This window comes from Grammomys surdaster, unplaced genomic scaffold (genome assembly GCF_004785775.1).
Source record: "Grammomys surdaster isolate TR1022 unplaced genomic scaffold, NIH_TR_1.0 125928, whole genome shotgun sequence".
Taxonomy (NCBI): domain Eukaryota; kingdom Metazoa; phylum Chordata; class Mammalia; order Rodentia; family Muridae; genus Grammomys; species Grammomys surdaster.
This window is the reverse complement of record NW_021620751.1, coordinates 3750283-3765590: the sequence shown is the minus strand read 5'-3', so window position 1 is coordinate 3765590 and position 15308 is coordinate 3750283. Positions and strand designations below refer to the sequence as shown.

Genomic DNA, 15308 nt, shown 5'->3' with positions numbered 1-15308 from the left:
TTCATGGCTACTATGCCTCAAAATCTGGATCACAGGTGTGGCCTCCATTTCTGGATTGTAGTTCATTTCAAATTAAAAGCCTGAATGAAAGCAATAACTAGGTAATAATAACTATTCCTTATTCAGCTGCAAACATATAAACAATAAGCTTAGCTGGGTGGAATATTTCACTGAGGTCATGACTTCCCTAATTTGTTTATCTCCTTGAACACAGGATTCAGCTCCATTTCACTTCCTGGAACCCATTTTTACTTGAACCATTTATTTCGTATTTTTCCTTTCTATGCTTGCTATGCTTGATCAAAGTGCTCTTCATGAGAGTAAACCAAAGTACAAAGTCTATGCTGGGGTTTTTTGAGACTTAGTTTGTCAGGGCAATTAATCTGATTCTTTTCACCTTAGTCTTAGCCTCAGGCAGATTCTTCAAAGGTAAAAAGCAGCCACATTCTTCACCAAAATATCACAAAAACAGGCTCCAGGCCACATAATAACATTTTACAGCATCTGTTTTTGAATTAGTTCCTTTTTTTACCTGAGCTAAAGTTAGCTCTAAACTTAGCTCTGAGACTCTGGATGGAAGCAGTGGATGTGTTCTTTACTGAATCCTAGACTTAGTAGGATTACACTCCAAGAAGAAATGCTAATATTCTAAGTCAATGAGCATTTCATAAATTGCCTTTCTCTTGAGTAAAGCATGCATGTAGATGTTATCTAGTTAATTGAATAGCAGCCTTTTCAAAGAGTGGAGCCACTATCTTGGCTAAAGAAGAACATCCAGTTTTAATTGTGTATCTCCAAGATTTATCAGGCTGATATGTCTACTGTGTTTACCATTCAGTGAGTGCATATCACAAATAAGAGATCAGTCATCTCTTAGAAAAGAGATGGGAATGTTTATGGAGAGAACACAGTAGATTAAATTAAAAAAAAAACTTATTTAGATCTTCAAGCTATAAACATCAAGCTACTTAGATATTTTATATTTAAGTGAGGGTGCTGAAAGCATACCTTATAATCTCATAAATCAACTAAATTCTCCCTACAGAACAAACACCTTAACTATAGGAGATGCAGTAGAAAGGGAGGATAGAAATTCACTAAAAAGATAATTCTTCAGTCAAGAGTCCTTCTATTCTAAAAAACTTACTAAGTCATGCCAATGGATTCTCCAGCTACCTGATCTCTACATCCAGGAGCTTGATGATCATTTTAGAATTATTTCTTCTTTCCCTTGTTAACTCATTGGCTTTTGGCTTGTTATTATAACAAATAATTTTGATTCTATATTTAATCTAAAGAAATAAGACTTGAAATCCATGTCCAAGTTTCTCTTCCCAGGTGTAGATATTAATTTTTCACACAGAATATTTTACCTGTTTTCCAAACTGATCATCTGACCTCTCATTTTGGTTAAGTCTCTTACCAAGACAGAAGCTTGATGCCCTATCTGGATTGCAAATTGGTGAATTTCTGTCCAGTTGTATTCCACATCTTAGTTTAAGTGAGAAGTCCTGTGTGAACTCTGTGTTCACCAACTTCACTTTCTTTAGACATCTTCAGACTACAGTTTCAATGATGAACTATGTCCTGTATAACAGCATACTATTTGGTGATTGTCATTTCTCTTCTGTTTTTATAGACAGTGCCTATAGCATAGTTCCTATTCATCCTCCAAGGACAATCTCAGGTAAGAGCTCTCAGCTCCTATGGATTCCCGGGGCATGCCTCATCTGGTTGATTCTGTAGCTTCACTGACATGACACACATAATACTCTCACCAATAGGGTAGCAAATATGTCCATGTCCAGCCTTTCATGTCCTGTATCCCTAGTGTTGTATTGAAACCAGCTGTAGTGCATAGTTAGCGAATAAGACTAAGTAAAATGTATGCTAAGGATGTTCAACTGAAGTAATAACATTGGCTATATGTAAGAAACTTTTACAAATACAGATGTCATAATTCACTCCAGCCCCTTCATGTCAGCAACCTGGAGAGGGAGGAGCTATCTGACAGCTCCGGACTTTGAACTTCCTTAAGTGATATGTGTAGCTGAGCTAGGAACCAATGGCTCTGGGATCAATGGACAAGGATTTTCTGGTTACATCAGACAGATGAAGCATGGATGCTTATGGCAACTCTCTACTCGTAAAATTCAATATGATTGCTGATGTTATGCTCATTCGGTTTTCTCAAACTGCCCCCCTCTATTCCAAAGGTCCTCTCACCTTATATGCATATAATTTAGTCTAGACTGTGGCCCCATGTCTTTAATGTTCGTACAACAGCATCCGCTAAACGAACACATATACTATGAGAGAGCCCTAGCAAGTAGAGGGAGAGAAGAAAGGGTGTTAGATTTTTCATGAATATATGCTGTATTAGGAAAGAATGTCTCTTCTGCAAATGCTTCCTGATCCTTTTGAAATGTGACTGTTACTAATCAAGCCATTCTTGTCTCGCTGTGCTGATCACAGCAACGAACTAGAAGAATGAACAATGGCTCTCTCTCTCTCTCTCTCTCTCTCTCTCTCTCTCTGTGTGTGTGTGTGTGTGTGTGTGCTTTAGAAGCTTACATAATTTAATACATCTATTATCAAAATTACTAACACTGTGGGAAGAGTAAGGGACTAAAATTTTCCCCTTAAGAGTACTTTTTAAAGCTAGGTGCAGTCACTCATTCCTATAAGCAATGATACATTTCTACAGTGAGACCCTTTTCTAATGATGAAAGTTAAAAAAAAAAAAAGAAAAAGAAAAAGCAGTAAAGATGGGGGAAGGAACCTTTGTAAATGATAGACCAAATATCACGATAAAAGTGACCTGACATATTGAGACTTCAAAACTGATATCCAAACTCAATCTGTTTGTTTAAAAAAAAAAGTTTAATGAGCTATAAAATAAATAACACTTAAATATTAAATAAATTATTTACAACATGAAAAAATATCTTATCTTCACACATCTCTTTATGTACAGAAATAAGACTATCAAAAAAGTGACAATTGAGCATCTGGAGCCATCAGAAGGCTCCACTTCCTTCACTGAAAGGAGGACTGATGTGTCACGTCTGGTGTGTCTTGGCAGTGACTTGACTGTTATCCTGTGAGGAGAGAAAAGTGTCTGAGGTAAGTTCGAGTCTGACACAGATTTAAGAAAATTTCTAAGAATCGGAATTTATGTCAACTTTTTTTCTGGATGTGTTAGGAGACAAGCTAAATATTCTCACAGAAAACCACCATTTTGGCTTGATTCCATTTTTCATTTTCTCTTAAATGATGTCTATTTGAGAAACTACAAATGCTCATACCATTTTAAACCCTACTTAAATAAAAAAAAAATAAAAGCAACTGTAGTAAAAATAAAAACTACTTTTCCTAACCAAATATACACTGTTAGAACTAATTAAAAATAAGATTAAGTGTCTCAGTATTTATGATATACAGTTAATTTAGGATAATTAGTACCAGGACTATAATAATAGTAGCTATCTCTTAATAGTCAGCCACCACATGCCAACTCAGCATGTTAATATCCAATTTTGCCCTTATGCAGGCATTGAGTCTTAGCTTAAGCACAGTAAGATAATTTTTTTAAGGTGTAATGAATACTGAGTATGTAGCTGGTTTGAACAGTCATCCATTTCCTGAGTTATAACCATTTGGAATGTTTATTCAAAATAAAACTTCCAATTGGGCACACTTAGAGTGTATATAGGAATATCATATTTCCAATCTCAAGTAAATCTTAACTATGATGAAGGCAGAAAAATCAGTGACTTAGAGACATGTCTTTCCTAAATGTCTGAGGATATGAACTTTTTTTGACTGGACTGACTTTCATTGTTTCCACATTCCTGGTATCCTCTTTCCCTGGAGTCATCATTAACTCCTTACTCTGTACCTTTGATCTAAAACATACTTAGCCCTTCCTATTTAAAAATAAAACTGTAGCTTTTTACCAAACCAGTTTCAAATTTGTGTGCCTTCCTTTGTTTAAAAAAAAAATCTTAAATTTTCTCACTTCCTTTTTTTCACATGCAAAATAGGCTAACCTTGGCCCTCCACTTTGGGAGTATACCTATCATTACTATCCAACAGTCACTGGAACCAGGCCATTTCTGTTTCTGAAATGACCTATTTACCTCACTATTGCCAATCTTTGTTCATAATCGCTTTCCTGACTTGCTAAGCTCATCCTAGCTCACAAGGCCATTTTGGCTGCATTACCTTTCCAGCTCCTAAGTGGGCCCTATGATTCTCCCATTTATAAAATGTTTCTCTTCCGGCCCATCAGTTCCTCTCTTATTGCTCCTATTTTACCTTCTTCAACACGTTGACGCCTTATTGTTTCCTCCACCCAGTAAGAATTATGTTCTTTGAGAACAGGACACGAGTTCCCCACATCTACTCCTCTACAAGACCTAAGTCAATCTTACTCAAAGAATAACACTTCCCTAAAACAGCCATCCATGTGCATTCATAATTAAGAACAGATTATTCCTTTGCCTTGAGGTAAGTGTTTGTGTTTTCAAAATTATAGTATCTAACTGGGAAATGAAGTTTAAAGGTCAAACCTGTATTGTCTTCAGCTAGGCTATGACATGCACAGTCCCATTTTCTTGTCGAAGCCTCCTTCTTTCTTCTGCTTCTCCTTCGTAACCCCTGATGTATCGTTTCCGAAGCCTTTGCAGAACACAGAATTCCACTGTTAGCAAGTCCTACGACCTGTACCATGAGGATTTTCATAACCATAGGGACTTTTCCCTCTGTGATTTCTGATAACAAACTCTATATGTGGGTTTGTTACATTAAACCAAAACTTAAGCCTAACTGCAAAACTTTGACAATATTCTTTGTCAGGAGGACATTGATGCTACCACTATATAACCATATCTCTAGATACTGAAAAATACACGTACATATTAAAAATGAAAATTTCAAATAATATGGACCTGGAATGTCTTTGGTCCTTGTTCCTGAAGAATTAAGCATGGGAAGTGATGATACACAGTAGAGGTACCCTTCACATATAAATGAATTTATATGAATGAATTTAAATTTCTACTAAGTGATTTTTAAATTATTAAGAGTGTTTAAAATCTATTTACAAAAAACTTGTGTTTTGTGTATTTTCAATTCTAAAGGGTTTCCTTCTCATTTGATTTATCGCTTTTTTTATTTATTTATTTTTCAAAACCCCATAGTTTAAATTTTATGGGACGTTGTATATTACTTTCAGTGAATCCTGCCCGATTCCATCACATATTACCACTAAATCCCAAAGAACTTGGTCAATTTTAAATAATATTCACTTCAATTATGAAAAAACACTTAGTAATTATGGTCTAAGATTAATGATGATTATATTTTGAATATGATAAGAATGTGAGAGAAAACAAGGGGGAAAAGTCACTTAAAAGTGAGAGAATTGAGTTGGGCCTGGTGGCACAGCCCTATAATCCCAGCTAGTCAAGAGGACAAGACAGGAAGATCAACATTCAGGGAGAGCTTGAGCAACTTAGATCCTGTCCCAAAAAGTAAAAATGGCTAAAGATGTAGCTCAGCTGATGAGTACTTGACCAACATGTGTGAAGTTCTGAGTACAATTCCCAGCACTGCCACAAAAAAAAAAAATTGGAATAGCAACATAAAACAATAGTCCTCCCAGAGAATCAGAGCATGGAAAGCTGGATAAACTATTAGTTCTATCATTATAAAACAACTTTAGCTCACATTTTCTTCTATGTCCAATAAGAATAGCTTATAGAGGCTTCCTTTCCTGAATGTATTTGCATACCTGGCTAGAGGCACTAGAAGAAACTCCAGGTGCACAAAACAAATTTAAGCTACACAGCTAACTTCATGTGCATAACAAAACAGCTTTTATGTGTCATTTTGTCGCCATCTGATTTGAATTTAAGATAACAGTAAACAATAGCGGGAGATAACTCCTGCATCCTGAAGAACAGCAGTGATGGATCGTGTACACAATCCAGTTGTTAAAGTAATTTACCAAGACCTAAAATTAGAATAATGAATCCACTGCTTTTCCCAAGCCCTAGTAGCCGTGAGTCATCCCAGAACCATGTGGGCCCTCCTCCAGCTTCCCCTATCCAGTGGCTCCTGTCTGACAGACAATGCCATCCTCGTGTACCCATCAGTGTCTGTGACCTAGAACAGTGGAGTGTGGGCATTCTTTGGTCCTAAAGCGAGGCGTGAGATCTGCTGTTGCCCAGGGAAGATGCTGTGGGAGGACCACAGTAACAGAGTTTGTCATTGCTGCCTACGCCATGCCATTGGGAGGAAATGTTTCGCTTTGTTTCTCAATATGTTCCCACACTACTATACCCAATAAGGACAAAAATAGGTTGAAATTGTAAGCCAATGAGTACCATGCTAAGGAATTACAAGCCAGAATTTTGCCTTTTACTGTGAGAAGACACAGGTCTGTCCTTGGCTGCCAATTTGAAGACCTAGATTTGTTTGTTTTCCTTTTATACCAAAGAAGAGTATTTGGTGCCATGAGCTTAATATGACCCTAGTTAGCTTCTCAGAAGCTTTATGCTTACATTTTAAAATATTCACAGATGATACTAGGGCTTTTTTACTGTCAGAAATAACCATCATCAAATATATAATAGGTAATCAAAATATCAAATTTTAAGCTAATAACATTCTAATTCTGAAAGATGGCTTTGTATATTATTTTAATGGTAGTCAGAGTCATGCAACTTTCAATTCTATTCTGCTCAGGGGCCACGTGCAATGAAATAACTCATGTAAAATGTGAAAGTAGAGTTTGATAAGAATACTGACAAGAGTTCAGTTCTTAGGGTGTGCTGTACTTACTGTACTGTGATAACGCCAATAACTGTGAGGCCTACGGCACAGACAAAGACAATTATGGCAATCTTGGAGAGGTCGTTGTCATCCTCGCTGTGGGTCTTCATTGATTTTTCTCCACACCGTTCACCAAAGTAGTCATGATGACATCTGTAACATCACATTTCATAAATACAATTGGTGAAAAGGTTCTCTGTGCCTCAAGCTTACTACCTAACAATATGGTCACTTAATTTAACACAGAAACACTATGTCACAATCTATTCTGACAAGTCATGAGACATGGAATGCCTCCTGGCTAAAGGTCTTTAAGAACAAGTTGCAGTTGCGATTAGTTTGGGTGTGAGTGTGATATTCGCAGAAGACACTGTGACTCACTCCTCTTGTTCATTTAGGACCAACTGATGACTTTGATGCCTAGTGTCACTGTTAATACATTCCCCTATCATTTAGTTTAGTTTTAGTGGGTTGGGAGGGTTTAGGGACATGAGAGCAACATAAAAGGTTGTGTGATAAATATTTTAAGGATTTTTTTAAGGCTTAAAATACATGTATGGGTACATGTATGTACATGTGCATATATATATTACATATAATAAAATGATGCTTTGCACCAGTAGTTCAAAAGCTACTTGTTATAGCCTTCAAGCTAAGGATCTTTTTTTCTAGGTTTAAGTGCTTATATTTAAATTAGATGTACAAACATAATGTTGCCTCATGAAGTCCTTGGTTTAAACACTGGATAAGTCAATGGTTTTCTGTAGGTGGGGCTCTCAGGTATGGTGTAGGAAACAAACATACTTGCATGTCACCACCTCCAGATTCTCGATGTATTTGCATTCACCATGAATGCAAAAGTTCTGAAACTCGGCAGTACATGGATTCTTTTTCTTCTTCTTATTTCTTCTGCCTTTTCCACTTTTGCCCCCCTTTTTCTTTCTTTTGGGTTTTTCTGTAGACTTTTCTCCTTCTGTCCTGTTTTTCTTGGGCTTAATCACCTGTTCAACTGGAGAGAAAGGAAGTTTGACAACGATGGATTTACTGTCAACATTCTCTTTTCTTCTTCACAACTATTTGGGATACATGAGACACAGAAATCACAGCACTGGGAACTACTTTGGCCTCATTATTTAAAGCAACACACACACAATAAACCTGCAAAGAATAGCTCTGTCAGGTAGTACATAGTAAATCTCTATTGCATGCCACTTGAGTTCTTTGACCTGTGTGTGCCCGTAGTTAGATGTACTACTGTACCTCACATTATAGAGAGTAAATACATAGTTTGATGAAGACAAGACTCACATCCTAGTACAAGCAGCTGGAACCCACAGTGCTGACGAGCTTAAGCCTGTTTTATTTGTTTGTTTTTCCATTCTATCATTGTCTCTTGAAGAAGGATAATGCCATGAAGATTGTGGTGTGAGACAAATCTGATTTTACTCGCCCACACAGGTCTCTGGCTCACTGTCTTAAGTTGGAAGTTAGTGGGCATCGATTGAGGGCAGAGAAAGCTAGAAAATACTTATTATTAAAAATAAAGATATTGACAACGGGAGGGGGGATCATTGTTGTGTTCAATCTATTTAAAATGGCATTGAACTATTTGTACCTGATACCTCAGACTGTCACCTCAACTTATCAGATCTGGAGTCTTAGGACTATGAAAGGTGTGGCTAATTTCATGCTGAAGGCTGGAGGGGAAGGTGCATTTTGTTGTGCTGATCCTTGACTAGGTGTGTATGACAAAGTATTTAGCAAACAGAGACCACCAAGAAGAAAAAACACCACCAGTCCCAAAGGTTTTGCAAGCACACATCTCACAGAACTCAAGAGACATGCTAATGAAAGGCTTCTGGTGATGTCAAAGACAGGGCCTCCTTCTTAAGAAAATGATAAATATTCAGAATGATTTAGGAGTTTACTTTAAGTGATTTAACAAAAGTTAAATTAGAAGTAATGTTAAATAGGTGGCCATGCAGTGTTCAAACAGAAACAGTCTTTTGATCATTATGAAGTGCAAGTTAGAATAAGCCCTCTGGGAGAATTGTCTTAAATGTATATCACTACATTTTATCAGGTAGATTAGAAGTCCAAGCCAAATAATAGTCACTGTGCTGAAGTGTTGTAACAGACAAGACACCTCTGGGTATTTAAGCAAACAGCCTTTCAAAGGAACTCAAGCAACAGTCTCAGCTTTATTGGCTTCAGGCTTCGCTGCAATTCTACGTACTAGCCACTTGCTCCAGAAGTTGGCCTCCAGAACTGTTAATAACTTAACGAGTCATTAACAAGCTGCTGGATGCCTTGATGGTCTAACCTAATCCCCTTTCCTACTACAAATATTAAAAAAAATAAACCAAAATAAACAAACTGATTGAGAAGCAGGATACCGGTGTAGAATGCTCACTGAGGTTTATTCCTCCCCTGACTTATCCTGTCTCTGTCCCTGTCCCTCCATCACTCCCTCTCCGCTCTGGGAGACTTCAATGGAGGAGGAGGAGTCAAGGAAGCTGCTAGGAAAGTCTTAAGGGACCTTAAGGGACTCTGAAATCACTTTGCCCTGCCTCCAAGGTAGATGCCCGGATCTGACTTATCAATAGCCTTTTCTTTCTCCAAATGACAAAGTAAAATGAGAGTGGTGAGCATCTATCTCTCTTTCACTTAAAAGAAAAGGCATTTTCTTTAAAAATCTGTCTGGTGAGAGCAAAAGGAAGAAAAAAAAAACAAAAAACAGGGATCAGTAATTTGGATAAAAATAAAATTCACACATACATTTTTAACATTTCTAGAGTTCCGTCATTATTCCTTCTGATTCCTTACTTGTGTAAGAATGCAGTTATTCGAAGACAAGTAGTATGTGTGTGTGTGTGTGTGTGGGACACAAACATTGAGCTACAAGGCCCACAGGAATGGTTAATGACTACATATGCTCCCAGAATGGAGGTCATGTGGCTTATTGGGAAAGATAGTAGTCCCTGGAATCAAGCAGGTTGAGGTTCTGATTCTGACTCAGCTGCTTGCTCCCAGGGACCACAGAACCTTTCTGAACTTCAGTTATTGTGTAAAATGAGCACAATTGTGTATACTTACCAGAGTTGCAAATATTAAACGTGCACATAAGATTGTGATTGACGCCTTGGACCTATCGGATGTAACATCCACGTGGCTCTTGGAGGATATTCAATAGCCACACCTACAAAGCCTTTAGAAAACTGAGCCATCTCCCTTCTGAAGCAACTTTGCTGAGATAAAACCACATCTCATAGACAACACTTTCCTTGTGTCCTCCACTCACCTCTGACTGAATCATCTATAATGTAGCCGGATATTTGTGGTTCATTATCATACTCCTCTGAGTAGTCATAGTCCCCTGTGGAGAGTTCACTGCCAGAGGGCATTTCGCTTAAGGTAGAGACCTCACTTCCCACAGAAACCGCAAGTCCAGCAGCACTGTGGTCCCCGGAAAATGGTTCTCCTTTACCAGAGCTGGTGTCATTGAGCTCCAACGCAGCTGCATAATGGCCTGCAGGGATGAAGAGAATAAGAAGAGATGAGTTGGGTACTTTTGTGTGCTAAATGAGCATTGCTGTGTAGACATATGTGTATCCTCATATCAAAACAGCTACTGCACGTGTGCTATTGGGTGGGTTTTTGTTTTTTTTTTTTGACTGAGTCACTCATAAAAGCAACTTCACTGTCCGCCAAGAAGCAAACTCGGCTGCCCAATTACAGAGTTTCTTTTATCTGGGTTTTCTTTTTCACAGATAGCCTACAATAATTTCTACAATTTAATAAGTCCTGCCAAGGCAATCCAGCAGAATCACATAACAGGCAATGTCTAAGTAGCCTCTCCCTTCAGGTCTAACTTGGGTGCGCTTGTTACAAAGCTTCCCTGCTTCCTTTTAACCAGTGTGGATACATTTTAACACATGTTTACAACTGTTGAATACATACATAAGATGCAAAAAGTAATGCCAATAGTAGCTAAGAACAATTTTCACCATCTTTATCCATTATTATCACATAGAGAAAAAGTTCAGCACCCTTTGAGAAGTCTTGCGTTCCAGTCCTTGACTTCATTTTGATATATATATATTTTTTTAAAAATTCAAAACAGCTTTGGAAGCGGTGCTTTCAACCTCTGGACACTTTGAGTCTGCTTTAGGAAAGTTAAAAATAAATTACTAGACAGAAGAACGGAGACAGAAGACAAAGAACCGTCTTTCAAGTCCTGCTGGATTAACTACTTTTGTGGAAATTACTTTACCTGCCTGGACCTCGGTTTCCTTAGCTATCAAAGGAAAGGGTGGGTTAAAATGACCTCTTAGGTCTCCATCAGCTGGTCCTTGCTCTAGCCCTCCTAGAATGAGCAATTTCAGGAGTGCCAGCTAAGGGGATCCGCTCCCTGGCTGGACAAATTTGGGAGATGTCAAGAGGCAGCAGCATTCAAGGGGTGACAAACAGGGAGGCTGCTGGAGGCGGCAGGTGCTCACCTGAGCCTACGACCAGCAGCGACAGCACTGAGAGCGCCAGGGGTAGCAGCGGAGTTCTCATTGGTTCCGCGTGCCGGCGGCGTCTGGGTCTCTGCGGCAACACGACAGCGGCTCCGAGCGGCGGGAGCAGCGGAACCGCGGAGCAGTGGGCGAGCACCGGCGCCGGGAAGCCCAGCCCGCCGGGCTCCGGGCGGCTGGAGCGGCCAGCGCCTCGGGCTCGGCTCGGGATGTCGGCTCGGCTCGGGATGTCGGGGCGGCGGCCGCGGGTCAGGAGGGAGCGTGGCGAGCGGGATTGAGGGTGCGGCGAACACCTGCTGCTTTATAGACCCGCGGGAGCCACCGCCCGTGACGTCACAGCCCTGCCCTGGGTGGAGGCGGGCGGTCACTACCCCAAAACCCAGCTGACGCGGGAGGAAGTGGGGATAGAGCCCTGTTAACGCGGGGAGAAACTTTCCCACTCGTGTTGTGTTCTAAATTGGAGTGGAGCTGGGGAGCTGACAGTTCAAAGAAACCCTATCTGCATATACATTAACAGGATTAAGTACCAAAGTCCCTTGTTAGGATGTATGTAGAGCTTTAAGAGCAACTGTGGCTTAGTGATGTTAGCCTTTGCGGAGGATAAAGGAAACTAATTAACTGAAAAGAGACAGCGCCTCCACAAGAGTTGTTTGACTTTGTGTGGCAGCCTAGGGCACTTTTCCCGCCTGGGCTCTAAAAGACTACCAACCGGGTGGGTGGGGTGTCAATCAAATTCCCTGTCCAAGGCCTTTTGTCCCCTACTTGGACGCTAAAGGACTCCTAAAGACCCAGTAAATTATCAATCAGACACCCTGCCTGAGCCTTCCTCTCCTCAGTATTTGCTGGTCTTTTTACTAGTGCCAAATTAGACACTTAAGATTTTAGCTGGACCTGGCCAGACAGTGGCACTTAGGAGAATGAAGTAGAGGTTGCAGGGAGAAGTCAACCTGGGCTGTATAATGAGACCAATAATACGTTGCTGGGGGTAAGTATGCTTCCCCATTTTACAAGCCAATAAAAGACAGATGTAAAAAGCAGAGAGAATGAATTAACACATTAGGCAAACACTCCTGCCATGTAGATTTGATTCAAATTAGTTTGTCTCTGGAATCTGCCTCTTGCCTCTCTGATAAAGTGATGGAGGGCTAAACTGACCTTTAAGAAGAGGGTTGCTGTGCTGGGCAGAAGAAAGTTTCATAGAAAGGGAAAGGGAAAGGGAAAGGGAAAGGGGTCGAGATGATTTAGGTGGGCAGAGCCTTTGCTGTTCAAGTTAGAAGAATCCAGTAATACCCCCATCTCCAGCCTAAGAGGGAGCCCTAATGGGGACACATCTGGTACTCCAGTAAGGAGGATCTTGACCTCCAGGCCCACCCAGGCTTCAGAGCAAGTTTGAGGGCTATTTGGGCTAGCAGAAAGACTGGCGGGGGGGGGGGGGGAGGAAGAAAGGAAGGAAAGGAAAAAACAAACAAAAAACAAAAGAAAAAACCCACAGCCCACCAGGGATGGGGGTTAGGAGAGTATTTAGCTACAAAGAAAGGGAGGGCGATTACTTCATTGAACTTTCATGCTCCAGCAGCTCAGAAATGGATTTCTCTTGGCATAAAGAAAACAAGACACACTTTCTCTAAGCTGTTTTCCTGACTTGATTTTCATGACCCTCCTTGACTGAGCCCCAATCAGCCTTTTCAGGAATATTGGTCTTCATGTGTTAGTCCTAAATATGAGAAACGTTTTAAATTCTTAGAACAAAAACATAGGCTTTTGGGAAAGAAATACACAAAAGTTCTGGACTTCACTTCTACTCAGTGTTTGGTGAAGGGGTATTTTGTGTAAACTGCATTTTACTTTTGTGAGGAAATCACCAAGAGGGAGATTTAGTGACAGCTCCTTGTTTGTTAAGAGCCCAGTAGTATGGGCCACATATGATTAAGTAATTCTACTAAATCAGATAAGAGGGATTGATTCATAGTGCCCTGGGAAAGGAGGCTGCAGTTTTAATTTGGCCTGTAGGTATCACAGACAGGTCTGTGGGGAAAGGGGAAAAGGCCCTAGAAAGAAGATGAATTTAAGATGACCACAAATGAAGATGAAAGTAAAGATGCTCCCCATCCATTCTGGGATGGAATGGGACCCTGTCCATTCTATCCTTTCTGCTTCTGCTGCTTTCTTCTTCTCCTTCTCCTTCTCCTTCTCCTTCTCCTTCTCCTTCTCCTTCTCCTTCTCCTTCTCCCTCTCCCTCTCCCTCTCCCTCTCCCTCTCCCTCTCCCTCTCCCTCTTCCTCTTCCTCTTCCTCTTCTCTTCTTTTCTTCTCTATCCTTCTCCTCCTCTTCCTCCTCCTCCTCCTCTTCTTCTGGATGAGGTGTTTACAATTGAGAATGATACATTCTTGCCTACAGAGCTCAGGCAGTCTGCTTATAGGGCTACATACATTCCTAGTCTCACAAGTTTCATTTTTCTTGTTATTGCTGGCCTAGCTCTGTTCTGTTCTATTCTATTCTTGTTTTCCTACACTCTTTTTAACCAAAATTTTAATTTTCAATGAGACAATAAATATCACATTACAAGACACAATAACTTGACTATGCTTAGAATGCAACTAGATCTTTACTTCCTAATTTCTTAATTATCCTTTTTTTTAAAATTTCTTATTACTTTATTTTCTGTGAATGGGTGTTTTGTCTGCATGTCCATGTGCCTAGCACCTACAGAGGCCAAAAGAGAGCATTGAGTCCCCTGGAACTGGGAATACAGACAGTTGTGAGCTGCCATGGGGGTGGTGGGAGTTGAACACAGGACCTCTGCAAGAGCAGTCAGTGCTCTTAGGCACTGAGCCATCTCTCCAGCCTCTTACTTATTCTTAGGATCTATACAGAGTTTGGATATCTGTCATGAGAACCAATTTACTTTCTGTTTGAAGTAAAAGTTGGCTTTTTCCATGAGAATTCCTTTGCCACTTCTGATTTGAAGTCTGGGAAAGGATCATTTACATGTCTGCCATATAACCTAGTCACAAGGCAGAATAGTTTAATTCTTGGAATAAGTCTAAGTTTAGATACATAAATTCACTACATGTTAAATTAAATAGGATCTTAAGACCCAAATTCCTCCTCTGAAAACAGGAATAAAACATTTAGTTTTTGCTAAATAGATACATGGCAGCAGATATACAAGCAGGTGGGATAAACACTGGTGTGCTGTGAGCACTTAGTACAGGCTATCCTTGATGTTAGGATGGTTACTGCAAAAGCATGTTAAAGACGAGAGCTTTGCACAAGATGTGCAAAGTAACCACCTTCAGAATTGTTGATCTGTGACCTTTGCACTACTTCCCATGTATACATTTGGGGAAGTTTATGTTGCATCAGAGAGCATCTGTGGCATCATACCAGCATCACACACAGCACCCATGATGTGTCATACCGTCTGGAACATAAGCATGAATGGGAAACCAACCCTACATAAATGTAGGACTCTACACTCTGCAAGGTACCCTGAGAAAATCAGGACTGATGTCAACAAATTCGAGTGAAATAGCTCTATGTTCTACAGTTTCCCTTAAGTTTAAGGACTTTCCTGGGGGAGGGAGCAGATGCTCCTAACCAACAACCCCCATTAGTGTTTACTATCTGAATCACTTTGAAGAAGTTCACTGTGATTCTGCTGGATGATGCAATATAGAACCAAAATATCATGCATTTTCCCATAAAGTTTATCGTGTTTTTAAAAAGATAACAAGAGAATGAATATGTTTGGTGGAGGTGTAGTCAGGGATGAGGAAATGGGGTGTCTCCTCAGGCCCATGCTGAAGCATCCCTTCCCCTTGAGGGACCTACCACACAGACATTATAGTATAGAATAGAGTTTATTTAGGGCATGAGAGGGGAGTTGAGAGTAGTAGAGACAGAGAAAGGCAGAGAGAGAGAGAGAGAGAGAGAGAGAGAGAGAGAGAGA

The 15308-nt window shown here is 40.0% G+C and overlaps 1 protein-coding gene across 1 annotated transcript; it reads right to left on the bottom strand.

The window, feature by feature from the left end:
* Window positions 1-2862: 2862 nt before the first annotated feature.
* Areg (amphiregulin) lies at window positions 2863-11626 on the bottom strand. The gene is made up of 6 exons (XM_028752681.1): window positions 11340-11626; window positions 10142-10369; window positions 7645-7849; window positions 6850-6993; window positions 4575-4683; window positions 2863-3101 (listed from the first exon to the last, which is right to left on the bottom strand). The coding sequence occupies exons 1-5, from the start codon at window positions 11398-11400 to the stop codon at window positions 4590-4592; spliced, it is 732 nt and encodes a 243-aa protein (XP_028608514.1). The 5' UTR covers window positions 11401-11626; the 3' UTR covers window positions 2863-3101; window positions 4575-4589.
* Between the last annotated feature and the right edge of the window lie 3682 nt (window positions 11627-15308).

Excerpts from the sequence above, each read along its gene's own strand:
- Areg (XM_028752681.1), bottom strand. The coding sequence starts at position 11,400 with ATGAGAACTCCGCTGCTACCCCTGGCGCTCTCAGTGCTGTCGCTGCTG. Across the intron at positions 10,370-11,339 it reads GCTGCTGGTCGTAGGCTCAG|GCCATTATGCAGCTGCGTTG; the intron begins GTGAGCACCTGC and ends TCATCCCTGCAG. Across the intron at positions 7,850-10,141 it reads TATAGATGATTCAGTCAGAG|TTGAACAGGTGATTAAGCCC; the intron begins GTGAGTGGAGGA and ends CTTTCTCTCCAG.